Here is a 23,753-nt window from a genome sequence, read left to right as displayed (position 1 = left end):
ATGGCGACGGGAGGCCGGGCCCGGGCTGGGATCGCAGCGATGTCTGAGCGAGAGCGGGAGCCGGGCCCGGCCTGCCCCCCCGGCCTGTACGACACCTCCTCTCTGCTTCGCTTCTGCCACGGTCAGTCCCCGGGTCGGGGTCCCAGCTCCATCCCTTCTTTGCCCCTTCATTGCCACCCTCCCGTTCACGGGACAGAGGGAAGTGAACCCGGGGGGAAACTGAGGCAATAAAGAGGGTGTGTGTTCAAGAGGGAGCTGATAGAGATGAAAGACAGAGCAAAGCTCCGCCTCATCCTCCCTTCCTTCCCTACCACTCCTCCCCACGGGCTGGCAGGCACAATGGTGGTGGGGAACTCGGGGATAAACTGAGGCAACAAAGGGGGTTACTGGAGATTGAGGGGCTGAGGACGATGGGGAAAGGGCAGGGCCGTAGTTGCTATATCCCCTCTCTCCGGACACAAAGGTGGTGGTGGTGGGAGCTTGGGGACAAACTGAGCCCAAGAAGGGAGAGATCTGGGGAGGACAATAGGGAGTCCAAGCCCTGGGGGGTGGGGGTGGAGGAAGGGCTGAGAGCTGAGGGAGTCCGGAGGGAGAGGAAGCTGTGCAGGTAACAGGAGGAGGCAAAGATAGGGGACATGGGAAGGACGAGAGCAGGGGACTGGGGAAACTGAGGCAATAGACGGGTTGGAGAGTAAGGGGACACCAGAGACCTAGGAAGAGTAGGGCAGAGGATGGACTGGAGGAGGCTATGGGGTTGGTAATTGGGGAAAACGAGACTGAGAAAACTGAGGCAATAAGAAGAATGGGTGATAAGAAGAGCAGGGTAGAATTGAGAAATGTCAGAGGAATGGGGCAGAGGGTCAGGGGCATGAAGAACGGGGGGAGATAAGGCTCTAGCTCCATCCCCTCCCTGCTCAGGGAACATGGTGGTAGAGGAGGGATGGGGGTCACTCAGGAAACAAGGAAGGTGGGGACTGAGAGCTATGGGAAAGAGACTGGACCATGGGGGAGTGGTGGGGACAGAGGGATCCAAAGGGAGACTGAGGGACATAAAAGAAGGGAAAGAGCAGGGGAGATGAAGAACTGGGGAGGGGGTGGCCAAGGAACCTGAGAGATGATTGATGGGGAATAGAAGACTGGGGATAGGAGGGATGAGGGAATGGATGGAGGAAAGAAAAGGAGTAGGATGGGGTGGTGGGGGTGATTCGGGATTGAAGGGCTGCAGACTGAGGGAGACAAAAGCCTGGGGGATGGAGACTGAGGGGAGAACCAGAGAGGATCTAGAGGGTCTGGGGCAGCCAACTAAGGCACAAATGAGAGATCAGTCACAGGGAGGGTAGAAGGCTGAAGACTGGGGGTTGGTGCTGGGAGTAGTGGTCCAGAAACCTGGGGAGGGCAGGAGGATGGAGGAGAGCGCAGGACTCCAGCAATGGGGAATTTGGGGCTATACAGGCCTAGGGGAAACTGAGGTAACAAAGGCAAAGTGAGAGGGAAAGGGACAAACTGCCATAGGGAAGTGAAGAAGGCCTGGTAGGTTGAGAACACTGAAAGAGTGAGAGCAGAGATAGAGGAGGCCTGAGAGAAATCAGGCAAGATGAGGGTAACCAGGATGGGGGCAGGCAGACAGATAAAGGTGATGGGGAAGAAAGCCAGCAGGGCTGGGGGTGGGGAAAGGACTTTAGCTGGGGATGCCTGGGGCTAGGTGAGTGAGATGTGCTGGGGAGAAAACTGTGTGTTGGGGGCTGCTAGATTCCTGTAAAGAGAGCGCTCAGACTGGAGGAGAGGATGCTTCCCCCCACCCTTACCGGGCACTGGACGGCGGGTGGCATGCGACATCCTCTCTCCATGCCTCCAGATGCAACTATTTCTGGGGTGGGGCCCTCTTTGGGAACAAGAGAAACGGAGAAAAGGGAGGGGAGGGAAAGATCTCCAGTTGTGGAGGCTTCTCCTTCCCACATAACACCTCGCCTCCACTGCCAAGCACTCGGGGAATCCTCAGAGTAGCCGGGAGAACCCATGCATGCCAGGTACTCCTCCTGACAGGTTAAGAGGGTGAGCGCTTGAAACGGCTGGAGGGCGGGCCACATAATGGGCTGGAAGGAGCAGAGCTGGAGGGCCGGGGTGCCTGGCTCCCTTCTCCTGGTGGGGTGGGGTGAGGTGAGGTAGATGCAGACCCCACGCCCCTGCCCTGCCGTCCACTTCTCGTAGAACCAGAATCTGGGGAAGATGGAACCTGAGAAGCTTAGAAATAATGGGATGGCGGACCCTGTATGGGTCCGCCCCCTTCTTCCTCTCCACCTCCCACCTAAAGGGACCCTCTTCTCCCTCTCCTAAAGGGAGCCCTCCTGCCCCCATCTCGTCCCGGCCGCTGCAGGCTGCTGGCTTTGGACCAAGGGCGGGGCGCGGGGGCGGGGTGGCAGGGAAGCTCGGGCAGGGGATTGGGCAGCGGGCAGCGGGAGGGGGCGGGGCCGGAGGCACTGCGGTGCCCGGACCTAGCGGGAGGAGCTAGCGGATCTCAGGATGGCAGGTGCCCCCCTTATACCCCCACCAACTCAGAGAAGTGGGAGCAGGGGACTCCTGGTACCTGGGAGATAGGGAAAAGGGGAGAGGGTCCTCAGCCTCTCCCACTCCGGGAAAGACTGAGAGGTGTGGCTGATGAGATGGGTGGGGTTCAGGATGAGGCAGGGCGAACAAGATATAGCCTGGGGGGAGGGGAAAGTGGTTCCGAGAATTGGGGAGTGGGTTGTCAAGGGAATGACCCGAGTCTTGCTTTAAGGATTCCCAGTTGGCGCCGCTCTGCCGGCACTCCCCGCATTTGCCGCCAGGGGTCGCCCCTGCGCTATCTCAATCCAGTCCTTGAAACTGGCTCTGGGGTGGAGCGTATGTGTGTATTGGAGGGAGGGGGGTAGAACATGGAATCGGAGGCTTTAGGGATGTTAAAGCTTAGAACGTCGGTGATTGTAGGTCCCTTAGACACAACCTACTTGAAACGGGCTTCTCGTTTCCCAAAAGGGGAAACCGAGGCCACGAGAGGGTCCCGACTTGCCCAAGTGTCCTCCAAACGGAACACAGAGGTTGTAGGCATGAGAATGAGGAGGAATGAGAGATAAACCCGAGTTTCCTCTCCTCTCCTCTCCTCTCCTCTCCTCTCCTTTCTCCGATCCCATTTCCGTCAGACTGCAGAGTCTGAAGTCAGAGGACCTGGGTTCAAATCCAGCCTCTGGCACTTAACTGTCCGGGTCTCCGTTTCCTATTCTGTAAAGGGATGGGGTTGGGTCAGGTGAATGCCGAGGTCCCTTCCAGCTAAGGCCGGTTCCGTGAAGCGCCCCCGCCCCGTGTAGGAGGCGACGCGGGCCTGGCGGGGAGACTGCTCGCCCGTTCGGCCCGGGGTGCCCCCTTCTCCAGCTTGCCTTCCGTCTGTTAGATGACAGCCTGTCCGGGAGCGGCATGGAGGTGGACGACCGCGTGTCGGCGTTGGAGCAGCGGCTGCAGCTGCAGGAGGACGAGCTGGCCGTGCTGAAGGCGGCGCTGGCGGACGCCCTGCGCCGGCTCCGCGTGTGCGAGGAGCAAGGGACGGCGAGCCGCGCCCACGGTGCCCCCAAAGGGCGAGCCCCGCTGCGCTTGGGCCCCGCAGCCACAGGTACCGGGGCGGGGCCGGGGGCGGAGGCCGCCGAACACCCGAATCCTCCCCTGTTGGGCTGCCCGGGCACCGCAGCGTGGGAACTCGGCGCCTTAGAACCTTAGACACCGAGCACCCGAGAGACTCGGAGAAACCGGAGGAACCTTTTACTTTCGGGATCTTAGGCACAGCGTCGTTAACAGGCATTCACTTCTAGCGATCCCTTCTGTCTTGACATGCCAGGTCAAGTCAATGAGCATTAGTGAGCGCCCGTTACGTGCCAAGCAGCGTGCTAAGCCTCACATCGTCTTCATTTCTGAAAACACCCCACCCCCCCTCAATTCAGCTGTTCCTCGTCGACAGGATTTTAAAAGAAAGTTCGGCAAAGTCAATTCATGAACCCAGTCTGAGAGTATATTCGTTCCCCCCTCCCCCTTTTAGGTTTGCCGTTGAGGAAACCCCCTCAAAAATGCAGAACAGCATCTGCTCTGCAATTTATGATTTAAGTTGTCGGTAAGTCAGTCAATAAGCATTTATTAGGCACCTAACATATGCCGAGCACTAAGGCTGGGAGACTGAGAGGTTAAGTAACTTGGCCAGGGTCACAAAGCCTCTGCTTGTCAAGTCAGGACTTGATCCCAGGTCTTCCTGATTCTGAGGCCCTGGTATATGCAATATCATATCAAAATAGTTCACATTTATAAAGGAGTCTTTCCTTATAAAACACTGAACATACCTGATTGCTACCTGGTCCTTACAATGACCCTGGGAGGTAGGTGTCATTTTGCAGGTGACGGATCGGAGAGGTTAAGGGATTTGGCCAGGGTCACACAGCCAGGAAGTGTTTAAGATGGGATTTGAATTCAGGCCTTCCTGATGCCAAGTCCAGCATTCCCCCCCCCCCCCCATACACTACGCTGCTATGGTCTCTCCATCTCTGTAAGGAAGGGAGGGAGGTATACTTTCTCAATTCTTCTCTGGGACCAAGCTTGGTCATTAAAATCAATCAATCAGCATTTTAATTTAAGTTAATCAGTCAGCACTCCATGCCAGGCACTCGCTAAGAACACCAAGATAGATGGGAAACAGCCCCTGCCCTTGAGAAGTTTACATTCTATCAAGAAGGCATGTGCATATATAGGTATTTCCAATATACGTACAAAGTAAATACACAGTAACCTTAGCAGAACAGGCACTCCCCTCCCCCCTTTGCAGTTTTGGGAGAGGAGAAGGGGAGAAACACACCAGAAAAGGTCTTCGGCATAAGTGGTGTTTATGCCCAGAAGGAAGCCACGAATTCCAAGAGGTGAAGGCAAAAAGGAGAACATTTCAGGTATAGGGCACAGCTGGTTAAAAGGCTTGGCAACTGTCAAACAGAATTCAGGTTTCTAAATTGTTCATCTGTTTACATTGTTATAGTCACTGTGAACATTGTTTCCCTGATTCTACTCATGAAATGTGCATTGGTTCATACAAATGTTTTTTGAATACCTCAGATTCATTTTTAGCCACCGAATCTTATTAATAATTTCAATTCAAAGCATTTCCCTAAACAAAACCTAGGTTAGCTAGGGAGTGCAAGTATTATTGTTTCGTCTCACAGAAGGGGAAACTGAGGCTCAGGGAAGTGACGAGGTTGCTTGGGTATAACTTGGCTCGTTAAGCGTCTGAGTCCACGTTTCCTGAACTCCAAATTCTCATTACAGCTGATTTCTCTCCTCATTTAGAGTTTGTCTCTTAGAATTACGCAAAGATCTTACACTCTTAAGATCTAACTCTTAAAGCGTCTTGAAATGTTAGGACCAAAATCAAAAGCAGGATAGAATAGGACTGGGGACGGGGGCAGTGCTACTGCGGTCGAAGTAGGGTCAATGGGGTGGGCCAGGCTTAACTGGGGAGACGTCTAGACACAGCAGAAAGGAAGAAGCGGGGTTTGGAATGAGAAAACTTGGAGTCAGAGCTCTGCTCTACCACCTAATAATAGGTCAATCAATTCGGACAAGCCGTTGGGTTCTAGGGTTTCTGGCTCCTCATCTATAAAACGAAAGGGTTGGCCCCTGTGAGACAGCTCTCAAGACATTCTCTGGCCCAACGACCTTCTTTTCCTCTCTCTCCAGTGTGCCAGCTCCTGAAGGGCTTCCCCTCCCGACCCTTGGTAAATGGCGTGACGACCCCTCGACGCCCTGGAGGCTACGCCACCTCCCCCTCCTCTCCCAAGAAGGAAGCGACCTCGGGGAGAAGGTAAGCATGGAGGCTAGAACGTGCCGACTCTAAGGTTCCGAGAGTGTGCGCAGAGGGAGACGCAAAAAGAGGGGGAATTACAGAAATCCCAGCCTTGGCACTTAGTATCTGGATGACTTTGTTCAGGTCACTTAACTTTCCGAGACCTTGGTGCCCTCATCTCTAAAATTAGGGGTTGGGCTAGGTGGTCTTCTGGTTCCAGATCGGGGAACCTGGGGGGGAGGGGAGACGAACAAGGAGGGGGAGGGGCAGGAGCGAGAGCAGGAGGAGGAGGAAAGAGAGGAGGGAGAAGTGCACGGGAGAAAGCTGGGAGGGGAGGGGCAAGGGGAAAGAGAAGAAGAAAAGGGCAGGAGGCGAGGACACGGGGAGCGAGGGAGGAGGGAAGGAGAGGGGGAGGAGGCGAGGCCCCCGTAGCCAGCCCCTCTCTCTCCCCGTGCCCAGCCACAGCGGGCGGCGCTGCCCATCCCCGGAACGCCTCTCCTCTGTCCGCCGCGATGAGCGCAGCCGCACTACCTCCTCCAGCAGCAACTGCAGCGCCAAGAAGGACGGGTAGGAGGCGGGGCCTCGGCTGGGGGCGGGGCCAAGGCCGAGGAGGCGGGGCAGAGAGGGAGCCGGGAGGTTGGGGAGGACGATGCGAGAAAGCCAGGCCGGCTCCTGGAAGCGGGCTCAGTAGAAGCTCGGAAGCCTAGACGAAGGTGTGCCTCTCCCTGGGCCATCCCGGCCTTTCACTGTCTTCTCCTCTCAGGCCCCGCCCCTGCGCAGCTCCTCACATCTCCCTTGAGGCCATTCTCCCATCACACTATTCTGTATTCTGCATTATTGTATTATAATACTCTATCATAGATCTGTGTACATGTCACGTCCTGGAGTAGTGGACGGAGTTAGAAAGAAAGAGTTGGAGGTTCACCTGGCGGTCACCTACTGGCTATGTGACCTTGGGCGAGCCACAACGTCCCTCGACCTTAAGGCTCTGAGAATCCATTAAGGACTAGTGGCCCACCTGCATCAGTGGAGGGAGGTTCCACGCGGGGAGGACTCGAGCGCGAATGAAATCACGGGTCCAAAGAGCGGCTCCAAACCCCTCTGTTCTGTCACATCTAGAATACAAAGGTCTTTGAGGACAGGGCAAGGACTGTGTCCTAGGAGTCATCGCTGTAGCTGTTTTATTAAGTATATACTTTGTAATTACTTATACGTGAATATGGGATTTCCTCCGATACAACTCGTCGAAGACTGGGGCAGTTTTTACCTTTGTGTCCTCAGTGCCTAGCACATCTGGCAAAGCGCCTAATGTCTGGCGCGTAGTAGGCACTTAATCGGATAGTAGATTTATAACCGGAAGGGACCTTAGAGGGTCTTCCAGGCCAACGACTCTTCACGACCCCCCTGTGGGGTTCTCTCAGCAAAAGTATCGGAGTGGTTTTGTCCCACAGATGAGGAAACTGAGGGTAACAGGGTTAAGTGACTTGCCCAAGGTCACACAGCTAGTAAGTGTCTGAGACCGGATCTGAGCTCAGGAAGATGAGTCTTGCAGACTCCAGGCCCCGCACTCTGTCCACTGTGTTACCTAGCTGTCCTCAGGTCAGGAACCTGAGACCCACAAAGGAGAGGTAACTTGCCCAAGGTCACTCAGGTAATTGGCAACCGAAAGGGAATTTGAACCCTGGTCCTCAGATACAAGTTCGTAGCCTCACGAGCCTGCCGATTTTTAGATTCCTAAGAATCTCAGAGAGACCTCTCTGAGAGTGCAAGCCCGGAGAGGGGCGGGGTGTTTGAGGCGGCCAAGGGAGGGCTGCGGCCAGGGCAGGGTGGAGCCCGGACCTCCAGGGGCAGGAAGCAGCCGCTCCGGTTCCTGGCTCCGCCTTCCCCCCCCCCCCGCCTCCCTCTCCCAAAGCTGCTCCCTCTGCCGCCACACTTACCCCTGCAGCCACCACCACCATCGCCGCCATGAGCAGCTTCGGACCTGGGTGAGACCCTTCCCCTCCCCAGTAGCTGAGGTCATCCAGTGTCCCTTGTTTCTAGACGGCTCCCTCAGGCTCTCCTTTCCTCCGGATGCCCTTCCCCGGCCTTAGTAACTCTTCCTTGCACGTACAGACGGTGGAAGGGGAACGCGCCTCTCCCCCTAATCCCTCTGGAGCTCTAGGCTGAGGGTCCGGAGCTGTTGTGTCCGGTGGGGAGGGGAGGGGTACCGTGGCCGCTACAATTCCCTGGCCCCCCGTTCCCTAGAATTTTCCGCTCTTGCGCACCACGCCCCCTTTCAAAACAAACTCTCCACTAAACTTGGAAGAGGAGGAGCTTCAGTACCACACTGTGCCTCCTAATGAGTTCATTTGCCCTCCCTCCTGCTCAGCCTCAATTTCCCCTGATGTAAAATGAGAGCTTGCACTGAAGGCCCTACTAGCCAGCTGACACACCGTGGTCACATTCTCCTCACCTGTCCCTAGCAGGTAGAAGGCTCTCAGGTGGCTTTTAAGGTCTTTTTCAGCCCTGCCATTCCATATTCCAAGCCTTCAAGATACTCTTTTAATACAAGATTAAGAACATCTAAGGCTCTGATGAGTCTAGTATTCTGAGGATCTATGACTGCAACACCCCATTAACCTTTTGGGAGATGTGAAGGTGGGATACCGACCACAGGAAGACCTCAGGAGGGAAGCTTGGGCCCTCCCCCATCTCATCCTCTAATGACTCCTTTTCCCTCCCCAACAGCAAGACCAAAGAAGTTATCTTCAGCCTGGGTGAGTGGGAATTTGGGGAGGTGGGAGGTGGAGACTGGGGCAGGGGAGGATGTCAAGCTGGGAAGAAAGAGACCCGGGCCTCAGCCCCTTGACTAGAACTGGCTGCTCCTGCAGAGGAGGGATCTGTGAAGATGTTTCTTCGGGGTCGTCCAGTGTCCATGCTGATCCCCGACTCCTTGGCACCCACTTACAGTCTGGATGCCCACCCAGAGCTACCTACCAGACGATTCAAGTTGGACTGGGTGTATCCTTTCCATAGGCTCCATTAGGAGGGCTTACAGAGGGCAGAAAGGGTTAGCTAAGTAAGGGTAGATTGGCTTCCCAATCCCCACCTTAACATACAAGATTTCATCCAGGCCTCACAACAATCCTGTGACAGATGTGCTAAGGTAGTGGTATTCCTGCTTTATAGATGAGTTAATGGAACTTGAGTGACTTAACCACAATTACACAGCCATTAAGTGACAAGGGCAAATTCTAAGTCAGTTCTCCCGAGATTTCAAGTCCAGACCCTTTCCACTGCACCTCCTTGCCTCTATCTCTAATCATGTGCCTTGCCCAGTGTGATACAGCTAATATGAGTCATTGGAAAGATTCAAACCCAGGTTTTCTGGTTCTGAGTCTGATAACGACTGCACTACACTGAAGTCTCCCAAGAAGAAAGGCTGGAGAGTCAGGAGGTCTAGGCTTAGATCTCAATGCTCCCGCCTCCGCTTGCTGGAACTCAAAGAAGGTTGGCCCACATGGGGTCCAAGGATCTTAGAGCTTTAACATTATGTGGGTACTTGAGATTGGTAGCATTGACTGGAGTCCTGAAGCACAGGGAGGGGTAATGAGTATCAGAAGAGAGTCCTGAGGACTGTCTGGGAGGGCTTCTGGAAGGAGGCAGAATGGACCTGAGCCTTGAAGGGTGTGAAGATGGGGTGGTGATGGGAGAGTAGGCAAGAAATCATATATAGGCTCGGAAAGTCCAGGAAGATTTTTTAGAGATGGCTTTGAGCTGGGTTTTCTGAGAGAGACTGGGAAAGATTTAGACATGCAGAGGGCGTGAGGGTTTGGACAGTTCCGCATGACTTCCCAGGCAGAGGTGAGTTTCAGCTAGGCCTTGGATAACCTAGGAAGCTTTGGACTCGGGGGTGAGGAGAGGGGGTCCACAGAGAGCCTTGTATCTTGAGGCAATGTGAGAAGGCTTCTGGAGGAGGCTAGTTCCACCTGGGCCTTCTTGGATGTGACATTAGAGGAAAGAGTCCTTGACTCAGTGGGCCCAGCTACGGTTACCGGGGTCGGGACTGCCGGGCCAACCTCTACCTGCTGCCCACGGGAGAAATCGTGTACTTCGTAGCGTCCGTGGGTGTCCTTTACAGCGTAGAGGAACAAAGGCAACGCCACTACCTGGGCCACACAGACGACATCAAGTGGTGAGAATGGGCCCTTGGAATCCTCATTGTCCCAGGAGACCCCGCCCCCAGAGGCGCATTCACTCCCCCTCCTCTCCACCCTGCTCTGCCTACCCGGACGTGGTGACGTCACTAGGATGGAAGACCCGCCCCGATGAGGGGGACGGGGCCGGGAATGCAGCCTGGGAGACCTAAAAGAATCCTGGCTCTGCCTCTCACTCCCTGGGTAATCCTGGACAAGTGAAGAATCTTTTCCCTTTTCTGAGCCTCAGTTTCCCTTCTTCTATAAAATGGGAAGAAGGCTGGGGCTCTCCAAGCTCTCAGAAAGGTTCAGCTCCACCCTTTGGCAGGTGGAAGTAGGGAGGGAGAGGGAGGTGGAATTTAAAGGTCCACAGATCAGGAGAGCCCTGTGACCTGGGTCTTCCTTCCCTCCCTTTCCTAGCCTGGCAGTTCACCCTGACATGGTCACTATTGCCACAGGACAAGTGGCTGGGACCACCAAAGAGGGCAAGGTAAAAAGGGCCTGGAGATTCCTGGGCAGTAGGGTCCCAGATATAGGAGGGCTGTTAGAAGCTGGAGGACACAGAGTCCCTGGCGGTGTCTTAAAGAGAGACTGGAGTCTGGGGGAGGCTGTATCCTGTATCCCAAGTGTGGGTGGAAGAAGAGGGGACTGGCCTGGACTAAGACTTCGAGTACACTTCTCTCTCCTTGTCTTTCTGTATAGTCACTGCCTCCCCACGTGAGGGTCTGGGACTCAGTCTCCCTCTCTACTCTGCACGTGCTAGGTCTGGGTGCTTTTGACCGAGCCGTCTGTTGTGTGGGCTTCTCCAAGTCTGTAAGTTCCATTTCTTTCCAATGAGCCCTTTGTCCTTCCATAGGCCTGCCGTGGAATCCCCCCTTCCACCCCCTCCTGCCTTCTTTGATGTTTCCCTTGGGGCCTGGCCCCGGTCTTCTGCCCATGATTTCTGCTGTGCTCTTTGTTGAATGCCCCTGAGTCTAACTATGTCAGGAATGCTGATTTAGAAGAGGCAGCCTCTGCTGACCGATTCCTCTCCCACCCAGAATGGAGGGAACCTACTGTGTGCTGTGGATGAATCCAATGACCATGTGCTGTCTGTGTGGCACTGGGCCAAGGAGCAAAAAGTGACTGAAGTCAAGGTGAGGAGACCCTCCCCCACACCAGAGATTCTTTTTCCTCATTCATTGGAAGAGTTCACAACTTCAAGTGCTCCCTGATCACTCCCAGGCCCCTAGGAGCACAGACTGGCAGGGTGAGGAGGGACCTTGGAGTACAGCATCCCTTCCTGCCTCTCAAGCCTCAGAGAAAAGAAAGGACTAGCCATAGCTCACACAGCAAATCAGTGAAACTCGAATCCAGACTTCTTCCCTCCCAGACCACGGGTCTTTCTTTGTCAGTGGAGACATCATAGAATTGCTCTCTCCCCACAACACTCACCTAGGGGCTCCTTCTAGCGGACTAAAAAAAAAAAAGAACCCCACCCCAGCTCACATTGTTAGAGATGGAAGAATTCTTAGAGACCACTGGTCCAACCTGTTCACTTTTTCAGGTGGGGAAACCGAGGCCTAGAGAGGAGAAGCCACTTGCCCCAAGCCACATAACCAGCCCCCAGTCTGGGACTTTTTCTTCCAGACCATGGCTTGACCTGTGATCTTCAGGAAAGACACTTAACCTCTCTGGGTCTCAGTTTCTGAGCAGGTGGCACTCAGTGGTCTCATTTGTGGCTCCCACTTTCTGACCTACATGTGGATCTGTCTTGTTCACTTTCCTCCCCACAGTGTTCCAACGAGGCTGTCCTGGTAGCCACCTTCCATCCCACTGAACCCAACTTGATCATTACTTGTGGGAAGTCCCACATCTATTTCTGGAACCTCGAAGGGGGAAGCCTGAGCAAGAGACAAGGGATCTTTGAGGTGAGGGTGGCCTCTAAGGCCCCTTCCAGTTCTGGGATTTTAGGAGGCATGAAAGGAAAGAGAAGTGCCCAGACAGGAAGAAGCAGAGACCAGGATACAGCCAGAAGGACACTTAGCCACAAGGAGAGATGGTGAAACAAACAGACATGACAGCAGGCAGATCCTTAAACGGGAATGGAAGGGAAACAAAAAGTGGAAAGGGGATGTGATACTCAGAGAAAGTTACAGACACACAGATGGATTCAGAGGCAGAGACAGAAAAAGAGCCTGAAATGGGAAGATGGGAAGCAGAAACCGGAGACCTGAATGCTAAAGAGACAGAGACAGATGGAAAAAGGGGAAGGCTCGGGGAAGGGCTTTGGGGTCTCAGTGTCTCTCCATAGTATTCATCAGTAAACAGAGGAAGATAATTGGAAGAAACTACAAGGCACAGACCAGCAGAGGCCCAGAGAGCCATTGAGGCACCAATCAGAAATGGCCACAAGGATATTGCTAAGTAGAGAAGGGAGACTGAGAAGAAAGAGGGAGGGGGGAAATGGAGATAGGAGGTAAACCCAACTTCTAGACAGGTGGCTTAGGAGTGTGTAGTGAGGCAGAGGGCCATTCCTATGAAGTTTCTTCTTGCTCCTGGACTATCCCACTCCTTTCCCCCAGAAACATGAGAAGCCCAAGTATGTGCTGAGTGTGGCCTTCACAGAGGGTGGCGACGTGGTCACTGGAGATTCCAGTGGAAACATCTATATCTGGGGAAAAGGTCAGAGACACTCTTCTTGAGGTCCCCCCCTTCTCTCCCTCAGCAAGGAAGCCTACCCATTTAGCTTCAGGCAAATGACACAAAAGGAAACTGAGGCAGAGTGAGTGGAAAAGATATGAATTGTGCATGTAGAACATTTGCATTCTATTCCCATTGACTTATTGTGTGTCCTGGGGTATCTCTTCACCTCTCTTGACCTCAGTTTCTCTGTCTACACGATGGAGGGGAGGATGGGGACTCTGGTTTCAGAAGTTCCTCTCAGGAGCGACTAGGTGGCCCAGTGGATAGAGCACCAGCCATGGAGTGAGGAGGAACTGAGTTCAAATCTGGCCTCAGACACTTACTAGCTGTGTGACCCCGAGCAAGTCACTTAACCCCAATTGTCTAAAAAAAAAAAGAAGTTCCTCTCAGCTATGATTTTGTAAGAAGCTGCCAATGAGGTGCTGGGAGGTCAGGGGGCGTTTTCTGGAGGGGAAGAGGGATTAGCAGGAGGTGGAGACCCCAGCCAGGGGGAGAAGAATGGAGAATGGTGGAGGGTCGTGGGAGAGAGCAGAACCAGCAATTGCCTTCTGCCTCCCTTGCAGGAGGGCCTCGAATTAGCCACGCGGTGCCAGGGGCCCACGAGGGCGGTGTCTTCGGCCTGTGCGTCCTGCGGGACGGGACGCTGGTGTCCGGGGGCGGCCGAGACCGGCGTGTGGTGCTCTGGGGCCGGGACTACAGCCAACTGCAGGAGGCTGAGGTAAGGGGCAGGAGGCTGGGAGCTCGGTTTGGCCCCGCCCTCTGCTGCAGCCCCAGGCCCTGGCCATTCGGAGCCTTGGGCTCGGTGCCTTCTAACCTCCAGCCTTAAGAGGTGGCCTCATAGTTGGAGCTATGGGAACTGGCATCAAATCCCAGCTCAGCCCTTTGCTGCCTGGCTGATCTTGGACAAACCTCTCGGGGCCTCACTTTCCAGCTCTGAAGTCCCCTGAAGACAAAGAAAGGACTCATGTGTCTTGCCGAGATTCTGGACCACAGCCCGGGGAGGTCATGAGCTTTGTGGTGCTTTGTAGACCTTCCTTCTCTCCCTAGACAGAAATGTTAGCTGCAGCTCGCAGATCCCTAGCCTTTCCTGGTCTCTTTTGCCCTGCCTTCCAGGCCATGTCCCTTTTAATCAAAGATCGTTAGATCTTTGACTTGAATATCAAATTAATTGCATTTTTTTAAAATGGTCGGGGCGGGGGGGGGGGCGAGAGCAGTCTCCTGCTTTTCCTAGCTCTGGCCCCGCCTCCTTTGGTATTTAACATCACACCTTTCTAGCTCCGCCCACTTCTGGAACCCAGCACCTCCTGCCTTGACCAGCCTTCCTGTCTAATTCTCTGGCTCTCCACTGCAGCTGCTACCGGCCAACAGCTGTCTAAACCCAGACCTTGCCCCTTCCTCCTTCTCCTTGTCCAGGATCCGTGACTTCAGTTTCTTTGCCTCCTCCACAACTCCTCACATACACCCTTCTCCTGAGCCTTAATTTGCTCATCAGTAAAAAGGGTATCATGATGTTTGCACAGCATAGCACCACGGTGACTTTGGAAATGTGGAAGCACTTGGAAAATGAGAGTAGATAATAACAAACAGTTATTTGTTTGGGCTGCGCCTCCCGTTCTTTCTGTGGAAAGAACACTGGATTTGTAGTCAGAGTCACTGGCTTCAAATCTGGGCCCTGCCACTTGGTACCTTGTGACCTTGGGCAAGTCATTTGCTCTCTCTCTGGGCCTCAGTTTCCTCACACGTACAATGAGAGGGTTGGATTAGATGTCCTCCAAGATGTCTCTCAGTCCTGATCCACTTATTGGACTCCTTCCCTTGGACCTTCCCTCTCCTGGCTCCCAGGCCTGTAGGGAAGGCTTGGGAGATCCGGGAGGTCTGGGAGGCCCAGCCCTAACGCTGCCCCTATTCCCCCCTTGGTCCCCATGTGTGTGCCTGTGTGTCCCTGCTGGTCAGTCCACTCCCCTCCCCTGCCGCCTCCCCAGGTCCCTGAGGCCCTTGGGCCAGTGCGCACGGTGGCAGAAGGCCGGGGAGATGAGCTGTTTGTGGGTACAACACGAAACTCCATCCTTCGGGGCTCCATCCACACAGGCTTCTCTGCCCTGGTCCAGGTGAGCTCCCTACCTTCTGCCTCCTGTCTAACCTGCATGCGTCCCCGCCTCCCCTGGGTCCCAGCCCCATTACCCTTTGAGAGTCTCTGATACTCCCCAGCTAGGGCACTGGGGCAGGTCACCTCGAATTCTGGGCCCCACCTTCCCCCTCTTCCAAAGGGGATGAGCACCCTTAGATCCCCTGCCTCAGAGCAACGCTGTGAGGAATAGCGCCTCCGGTAACTTTGCTTGGAATGAGCCCTGACTCTGGATTCAGAAGGCCTGGGGTCAAATCTCCCTTTAAGGATTACTACTTTGTGAGCTAGGGAAAGTCACTTTCCTTTTCTGGGCTGCAAATTTCTCTTCGGTGAGGCCTTTGAGGACCTTTCCAGTCTCTGTTCTCACAGTACTGGAAGTGGCCAGAAGGTGGCGGTATTGAAACATGGAAACCCAGTCTCCCTGGCTGTCTCTAGGACAGAAACTTAAGGATTTCAAAGGGGTATTAGATCCCAGAAATCAGAGCTGAGAGGGACCTTCGGACATAGCATGTCAGAGTTGGAAGTGGTCTTCGAACAGAGTGTTAGAGTTGTGAGGGAACTTAGTGAAGGTCAGAGCTGGGAGGGCCCTTTGGACATAGAATGTCAGAGGACTTTGGACATAGAATGTCATGACCAGGGAGGTCATGAGCTTTGTGGTGCTTTGTAGACCTTCCTTCTCTCACTCATGACTTTCTTGGTAAGATAAGAGCATTGGACCAAACAGTCAGGATGGCCCTTCCATTTCTGATATTCTCTGTTCTGTGACTGTTCCCCCTCCATCCCCCACTCCCTGCCTAGGGCCACACTGAGGAGCTGTGGGGTCTGGCTGCCCACCCCAGCCAAGGCCAATTCATCACGTGTGGCCAGGACAAGCAGGTACACTTGTGGAGTACAGATTCCCACCAGCCTATATGGAGCAAGATGATAGAGGTGAGTCAGAGGAAGATACCATCCCAACCCCATCTTCCATATCCCCTTTGCTCACTCTTAATGTGATTTACTCCTGAGGTTCTCCCCAAGGCAAGGCCCTCCCTCCCTGTGCCTGACTTCAGGAAGTCCCCTTTGACTCACTTGCCCAAGCCCTGTGCCCCCCCATCCTTCTGTGATCCCACCTCCTTCAAGAAGCTCTCCCAGATTTTTTGAACTTGGAGAGTTTCTCTTCCTTCTAGCAGCTACCCACTCCTCAGCGCCCAGCTCTGGTCCCCTTTGTTTCCAGGAAGCCCTCTTTGATTGGCCCATCTCCCAAAATTTTCTCCATCCCTATCCTTTACATTACTTCAAACTATTATAGTTCTTCTCACTTGGCCCTGAGCCCACAGAGCAGGGACATGTAGAGGCTTACTAAACATTGGTTGATAGGAAGATCAGGGAGGGCTTTCTGGTCAAGAAGAAGGGAAACTCCATCTGGCCCCCGAAGGATGAGGAGGATGCCAGCATGGAGAGATAAGGCTTTTAGAAGGGGATGAAACTGGACAGGGATACTGGAGACTGACCAAGAAGGCCCCAAATATTAGCCTGAAAGGCACAAACAGGGCCCTGGGGGTGATGAGGAGCCAGGGAAGATCTCTGAACATTGGAGGAAGAGGTTCCAAGCCAGAGTGTAGAGAGAAGAGCCGGCTGGGCAAGGAAAGGTGGCGGGGAATTAGAAGGACCCGGAGGGTGGCATCTCCCACTCTGCCTTTTCTCTCCTGGTCGCCAGGATCCTGCCCGTTCAGCTGGCTTCCACCCCAATGGTTCTGTCCTGGCTGTGGGTACAGTCACTGGCAGGTAAGGACCTGAGGGCCGTCACCTGGGGGAAGGTGGGAGGATGGATTCACCATTGGGTGACAGCCTTCTGTTTTACAAGGGGCCTTCGGTCTCCACTCCCAAATAGTCCATCAAACCTTACGGTAGCACCTGTGTTTGACTCACAGCTCTGATACTCAATTGCTGTTACATTAACCAAATCGATAACCTCTCTGGACTTGAGTGCCATTAAAATACCTTCCCTTTCTCTGATACTTCTGGTTTCCAATACCTTTTCCTCATAACCAGTCTGTAGGTGGTTGTTAACCTTTTTTACAGCTGAGGAAACTGAGGCTCAGAGTCCTCAATCCCTGAGAAGGGGTCAGGGGGAGCTTTCCTGCCTGGGAAGCTCCCAGGCTTCCTGGCACTGCTCAGTGTGCCTTGGGCCCTCCCTTCCAGGTGGCTGCTCCTGGACACTGAGACCCATGACCTTGTGGCCATTCACACAGATGGTAACGAGCAGATCTCCGTGGTCAACTTTTCCCCAGGTAAGGAGGGGCCGGTTCTGGGCAGAATGGAGCCTAGGGAGGGCCAGGGAGGTCTTAAGGGCCCATCTATTCATGTTCTCAACAGATGGGGCGTTCCTGGCGGTGGGCTCCCACGACAACCTAGTGTATGTGTACAGCGTGAGCGAGGGAGGGCGGAAAGTCTGCCGAGTGGGGAAATGCTCGGTGAGTGCAGAAGACTCCAACCCAAACCCATCTCCATGACCTTTCCTACATCATCCCCCAGACTTCCAAGGATGGCATTGTAAGACTTAAGCAACATTACCTAGTTGTCAGCTATTAGGGTAACGGTCCCCCATCTTGACTATTTTCCCCCCTCCAGGATTATTATTAGCCATTTTCCTCATCCCCATTGCTAACATTTAACCCAGGAGGCAACCTGGCATGGTGACTGGAGGACTGGACTTGGGAGTCAGAAAGACCTGAATTCAAATCCTGCCTCAGACACGGATTAGCTGTGCATGTCATTGAACCCCTCTGAGCCTCAGTTTCCTCATTTTTTTCTTTCTGGGACTATGATTGCATGGGCATAGGATTATTCCCGGTAACAAAAATCCCTTCCAGTAAGAAAAATCAGCCTGAAAGACACCTGTCCTTTGTTACTGTTTAGTAATTTCAGTTGTGTCCAACTCTCTGTGACTCCACTTGGGGTTTTCTTGGCAGAGATATAGGAGTGGTTTGCCATTTCCTTCTCCAGCTCATTTTACAGATGAGGAAACTGAGGCAAACAGGGTGAAGTGTCTTGCCCAGGGTCACACAGCTAGGAAGTGTCTGAGGCAGGATTTGAACTCGGGAAGATGAGTGTTCCTGACTCCAGGCCAGGTGCTCTGTGCACTATGGCGCCCCCAGCTGCCCTGGACACTTGTTCGGCTTCTTAGTTATTGAGAGATTCAGTAACTTCCCCGGGGGGTCACGTAGCCCTGTGTGTCAGGGATAGTGCTGGAACCCAGTTCTCCCTGGCTCTGAGCTCAGCTGTTTCCGCTACTACATGGAGATGTTCATCTATAGGATCAGAATAATATGCCTGCTGGAAGGATCAGCTATAAAACAGGTCTTCCCTCCTCACCCCTACCTCAAAGCCTCCCTAGTTTCCTTCCAGGCTCGGGTCAAGCACCCCTTTCTTCAGGAGCCGCTTTTTTTTTTCTCTTGGTGAGTTAATTGGGGTTAAATGACTCGCCCAGAGTTGCACAGTTAATAAATGTTATGTGTCTGAAGCCAGATTTGAACTCAGGTCTGGTCTCTAGATGCCCCTTCAGGAGCCATTCCTGACGCCTCCCTCCCCACCAAGTTGCCCTGTACTTCTATCTGTCCGATATCTATCTGTACCTGGCCATGCTGGCTTGTCACTGGAGGGCAGAGATTATGTTACTTTTGTCTTTATAAGCCCAGGTGCCTGGCAAACAGTAGGTACTGAAGAAATGATTATTGATGGATTGAGATGTAGAGCTCTTCAAAAACTGTGAACTAACTGTTGGCTATTATTATTATTATCATTATCATTATCGTCGGACCTCCCTCCCCCCATCTTCCCTCATTCGTCTCTTCCAGGGTCACTCCAGCTTTATAACACATCTGGACTGGGCAGAGGACAGCTCCTGCTTTGTCACCAACTCAGGGGACTATGAGATCTTGTACTGTGAGTGACAGAGCCTGGGCTTCTCTGGAAGTGGGGGGGGGGGTCGGGCAAGAGGACCCAAGACTCCAGCAGCCGTGTTTCCAGTTGGTTGTCAGCCTCATTAGCATGTTAATTTGCAACCCTTCGGCTGTAGCCTGGCCTCTCCCTTTAACAGTCCTGGGTCGTGGTGGCAGCGTGGGCAGCCCCTGGCTCTCTTGTCTCACTATTTCCAAGCCAGTACTCTTTGGCTTAGCTTGGCTCATCAGTCTGGCTCTTAACCCCTGGCTTCCTCATTCCAGTGGAGGAAGGAGGCTTTCCAGGGGCATTATAACCCTTGCTAAGGTTAAATCCTTCCCTCTGGCCTTCAGGGGATCCAGCCACTTGTAAGCAAATCACTAACACCGACGTGGTGCGGAATGTGGAGTGGGCTACAGCCACCTGCGTCCTGGGATTCGGAGTGTTTGGTGAGAAGGGGGGGAGGGGCTGGGGTGGGAGGAGAGGCAGAATGGCCCCCCTGGGATCTCTGCTTCCCCACTTCACACCCACCGTCTGAGTGATTGAGGAATGGGCGAGAAGGTTTTCTCTTCTGCTAGTCCCTGCCCCTAACTGGCCTTCAGTCTGGGGTGGGGGGAGGGCGGGGTGGAGTGAGGAAGGACAGAGACCCTCCTGGGCTCTCGTGGAGGCTGGGTTGGGAGCCAGGACACCGGGGCTCAGATCCCCTGAGCCGTTTGCTTTGGGCTCGACGACCTGCAAGGTCCCTTCCCGCTGTGACCGCTGTGACCCTCTGCTGGTCCCCTCCCCAAAGGGATCTGGTCTGAGGGAGTTGACGGCACCGACATCAACGCTGTGGCGCGTTCCCACGACGGGTCGCTGCTGGCTTCAGCGGATGATTTCGGCAAAGTGCACCTGTTCGCTTACCCCTGCTCTCATCCCAGAGTGAGTGCTGGAGACTGGAGGGAGGAGGGTAGGCGGAGGGAGGGGGACGGCCGGGAAGACTGAGGCTGACACGTAGCGCATCTACGCCGCTTCTCACCTCCCCTGCTTCTCCCGTCTCAGGCTCCGAGCCACAAATACGGTGGCCACAGCAGCCACGTGACTAACGTGGCCTTCCTGTGGGATGATTCGGCTGCTCTTTCAGCTGGCGGCAAGGACACCAGTGTTTTACAGTGGCGGGTGGTCTGAGTCCCTGTGGTCCCGCGGGCCTTGGGGAAGGAGAGCCCCTGAGGAGGGCTAGGACATTCTTTGACTATGTAGGAGAGAAATATAATATATAAATGAGAATCTATATGTAGAGAGAGATTTATATATATAATATATATATATATATATGAAAGAGAGTTATAAGTGGGTGAATGGGGGAAAGCCAGCCAAGCAGACAAAGGTCTCTATATTTCTCCAGGTTGGGGACAGGGGTGGGGGGAGGGGACAGGTCTCACAGCTTCAGGGAGAAGGGGCACATTAGTTTAGTTTTTTTTTTTAAGTTCATTCTTTTGTATCATCCAGAAATAAAGATCTGTACACTGAGAAGATAAGAGTGTGTTTGGGTTTCTCTGGGATATTGTGCAGGGTTGCAACACAAAGGGGTGGGTATGAGCATGTGTGCCTGTGTGTGTGTGTGTGTGTGTGTGTGTGTGTGTGTGTGTGAGACATGGGGGAGGGGTTGTGAGCATCATTGTGTACTGAGTGTGATATTGAATGTGTGCTGTGTGACACCGTAGATCTCTGGAACTGTATCTGTTTCTCCTGCTCCATGTGGCCCTGGCCTCCCAGAAGCCTTGTTCCTGCCTGTAGGAGGGAGCTAATTTTCATCTTGGGCTGCTGTTACCCACTCTCTCCCCACTCCAGGTATCCCTCCCTCTGGTCCTGATATACCTACTTAAAGTTTTGGCCCTTTATCTCAGCAGCCTAAGACTTGGGTCCCTTTGTAAGGGGTCATTCTGGGGTCAGACTGAGAATTCAGTGTCCTGAATCTTCTTTAGAAAGAGAAGAAAGGGCTGAGAACCAGTCAACCTGAGTCCCAACATGAGCCCTGCACATGACTGGTTGTGTGACCTTGGCCAACACACTTCTCAACCCCAGGCCTTAGTTTCCTCATCTGTAAAACCAGGGGATTGGAATAAGGGCATCTCTAGGGACAGAGCATAAGAAGACAGAGCTAGAAAGAATTCCAACCCCCTTGTGTTGTAGAATTCAATTCAAATTCAATAAATTCCGTCAACATTTATTAAGTGTCTACTACAGCTAGGTGGCACTGCAGTGGATAGAGCACTGGGCATGGAGTCAGAAAGACCTTTGATCTAATCCGGCCTTAGACACTTCCTAGCTGTGTGACTCTGGACAAGTCACCTGACCCTGTTTCCCTCAGTTTCCTCATCTGTAAAATGAGCTAGAGAAGGAAATGACAAACCACTCCAATATCTCTGCCAAGAAACCGAAATGACTGAACCACAAACAAATGTGCCAGACACTGTGCTAAGTGCCATACAAAAGGATGCAAAAGACAGTCCTTACCCCCAGTTTAAGGGCCAGACCAGGACCCAGATCCACTGCATCCTGGGCTGGCCACTCTTTAATCCATCTGGGAGCTTTGCCAGGCTCAATCCAGCTACAACAGTCTATGAAACTCCCCATTGTAAGTGCCATGCCTAGCTGCACCAGATCTTAAGTTGTATTATAAAGCAGCAATCATCAAAACTGCTTGGTACTGGCTAAGAAATAGAGTGGTGGATCAGTGGAACAGGTTGGGTATGAAAGACACAGCAGTCAATGACTATAGTAATCTAGTATTTAATAAACCCAAAGACCCCAACTTCTGGGATAAGAACTCACTATTTGACGAAAACTGTTGGGAAAACTGGAAAAGAGTATGGCAGAAACTAGGCATAGACCAAAATCTCACACCATATAACAAAATAAAGTCAAAATGAGTTTCAGGATTTAGATATAAAGGCTGGCACTATAAGCAAACTAGGACAGCAAGGAATAGTTTACCTATCAGATTTATGGAGAACAGAAGAATCCGTGACCAAACAGGAGATAGAGAACATTATGAAATGCAAAATGGATTATTTTGATTACATTAAATTGAAAAGGTTTTGTACAAACAAAGCCAATGCAACCAAGATTAGGAGAGCAGCATAAAACTGGGAAAGAATTTTTACAACCAGTGTCTCTGATAAGGGCCTCATTTCTAAAATATACAGAGAACTAAGTCAAATTTATAAGAATGCAAGTCATTCACCAATTGATAAATGGTCAAAGGATTTGAACAAGCAGTTTTCAGATGAAATTAAAGCCATCTATTGTCATATGAAAAAATGCTCTAAATCACTATTGATCAGAGAAATGCAAATCAAAACAACTCTGAAGTACCACATCACACTTATCAGATTCACCAACAAGACAAAACAGGGAAATTACAAATGTTGGAGAAGACGTGGGAAAATTGGAACACTAATACATTGTTGGTGGAGTTATGAAATGATCCAACCATTTTGGAGAGCAACTTGGAACTATGCCCAAAGGGCTATAAAAATGTGCATACCTTTTGACCCAGCAATAGCACTTCTGGGGCTGTATCCCAAAGAGATCATACAAATGGGAAAAGGACCCACATGTACAAAAATATTTATAGCAGCCAAGAATTGGAAATTGAGGGAATGCCCATCAATTGGGGAATGGCTGAACAAGTTGTGGTATATGAATGTAATGGAATACCATTGCGCTATAAGAAATGATGAGCAGGTAGACTTCAGAAAAACCTGGAAAGACTTGTATGGACTGATGCTAAGTGAAGTGAGCAGAACCAGGAGAATGTTGTACACAGTAACAGTCATGTTGTGCCCTGACTAACGTTGATAGACTTAGCCCTTCTCAGCAATGCAAGGATCTAAGACATCTCCAACGGTCTCATGATGCAAAATGCTATCCACACCCAGAGAAAGAACTATGGAGTCTGAATGCAGATCGAAGCATACTATTTGCTCTTTTTTTCCTTCTGTTTTGTTCCCTCTTTCTTGTGGTTCCTTCTATTGGTTCTAATTCTTCTTACAACATGACGAATGTGAAAATATATTTAATAGGAATGTAAATGTAGAGCCTATATCAGATTGTGCACCATCTTGTGTAGGGAGGTGGGGAGGGAGAGGGAGAAAAATTTAAAACTCAAAAGCTTATGGAAGTGATTGTTGATAAATCAAAATAAATTAATAAAAAATGAAAAAAGAAAGAAAGTGCCATGGAGGAAACTAAGGCAGAGAGAGGGGGGCAGGGATTTGTTTCTGGCTCTAAGAGTTTTTTTTCCTTCTGGGGTCTGGAATTACAGGACAAGTGGGAGCCTCCAAGATCCTCAGATCACTATCCGTCCCAGCCTTCCCAGGGGCTGGGGTAGATATGCAGGGGAAACTCAGATCATTTAGCTCATGACCAGACTCTGGTCTCCTTGATCCTCAGTTCTTTCTTGTCCTCTTTGCTTCTAGCCCTCCCAGTCCTTCTGAGGCTAGCTCAGTGCTGCCCTACCTTCCCAGGAAGTCCTCCCTGCTTACTTTGGCACCCTGTGTGACTATTAAGGGTCATGGAATGATTCCAATTTCTCCTTCTTTCAAGTTTTACAAAATATTTTCTTCACAAGTAAGAACCCTCCAGGGATTGTGGGAGAGGGGGCAGGGGTGAATCATTCCCATTATGTAGATGATGAAGAGGAAACCAGAGAGGGCCTGTGAATCAAGCAGCAAGTTGGCAGAGGGGGGCTTCCTGGTCTTAAACCCATGACGCCCTTAGAGATCACCTAGTGCAACACCCCAGGGTAGAGGGCAGAAAACGAAGACCTCCTAAACCAGTATTTTTCAAGGTCACACAAAACCGGATCCTTTGGAGTACTAGTCCCTAGTCCCATTTTTTGGAGGACAATCAGGATTAATTGACTTGCCCAGGGTCACACAGCTAGCAAGTGTCTGTGGCAGAATTTGAACTCAGGTCCTCCTGACTCCAAAGCCGGCGCTCCATCCACTGCAGTGCCACC

At 52.4% G+C, this 23,753-nt stretch overlaps 1 protein-coding gene across 3 annotated transcripts; it reads left to right on the top strand.

Moving 5' to 3' along the window:
• On the top strand, positions 1-20,158 carry LOC114031005 (echinoderm microtubule-associated protein-like 2). Of its 3 annotated transcripts, XM_027845994.1 has the most exons (22): positions 1-121; positions 3,425-3,640; positions 5,737-5,860; positions 6,302-6,409; positions 8,570-8,598; positions 8,713-8,842; positions 9,867-10,016; positions 10,438-10,507; positions 10,720-10,830; positions 11,058-11,153; positions 11,793-11,927; positions 12,582-12,681; positions 13,266-13,420; positions 14,685-14,810; positions 15,626-15,757; positions 16,527-16,594; positions 17,012-17,100; positions 17,186-17,283; positions 18,667-18,754; positions 19,102-19,197; positions 19,539-19,669; positions 19,790-20,158. In XM_027845994.1, the coding sequence occupies exons 1-22, from the start codon at positions 1-3 to the stop codon at positions 19,913-19,915; spliced, it is 2,499 nt and encodes an 832-aa protein (XP_027701795.1). In that variant the 3' UTR covers positions 19,916-20,158. The 3 variants fall into 3 exon arrangements, with proteins under 3 accessions (XP_027701795.1, XP_027701796.1, XP_027701797.1); XM_027845995.1 differs by lacking the exons at positions 1-121; positions 3,425-3,640; positions 5,737-5,860; positions 6,302-6,409 and adding an exon at positions 7,744-7,827 and having other exon boundaries at positions 19,790-20,155; XM_027845996.1 differs by lacking the exons at positions 1-121; positions 3,425-3,640; positions 5,737-5,860; positions 6,302-6,409 and adding an exon at positions 8,361-8,479 and having other exon boundaries at positions 19,790-20,155.
• The last annotated feature ends 3,595 nt before the right edge of the window (positions 20,159-23,753 follow it).

Source organism: Vombatus ursinus, unplaced genomic scaffold, assembly GCF_900497805.2.
Source record: "Vombatus ursinus unplaced genomic scaffold, bare-nosed wombat genome assembly UNPS02015030.1, whole genome shotgun sequence".
NCBI classification, from domain to species: Eukaryota; Metazoa; Chordata; class Mammalia; order Diprotodontia; family Vombatidae; genus Vombatus; species Vombatus ursinus.
The sequence above is the reverse complement of the archived record's forward strand: the minus strand, read 5'-3'. Positions and strand labels throughout refer to the sequence as shown.

Bases quoted from the DNA above. Each gene is read 5' to 3' on its own strand.
- LOC114031005 (XM_027845994.1), top strand. From the start codon at position 1: ATGGCGACGGGAGGCCGGGCCCGGGCTGGGATCGCAGCGATGTCTGAG. The intron at 12,682-13,265 runs GTCAGAGACACT...CCTCCCTTGCAG, and splicing joins CATCTATATCTGGGGAAAAG to GAGGGCCTCGAATTAGCCAC. The intron at 14,811-15,625 runs GTGAGCTCCCTA...CTCCCTGCCTAG, and splicing joins GCTTCTCTGCCCTGGTCCAG to GGCCACACTGAGGAGCTGTG.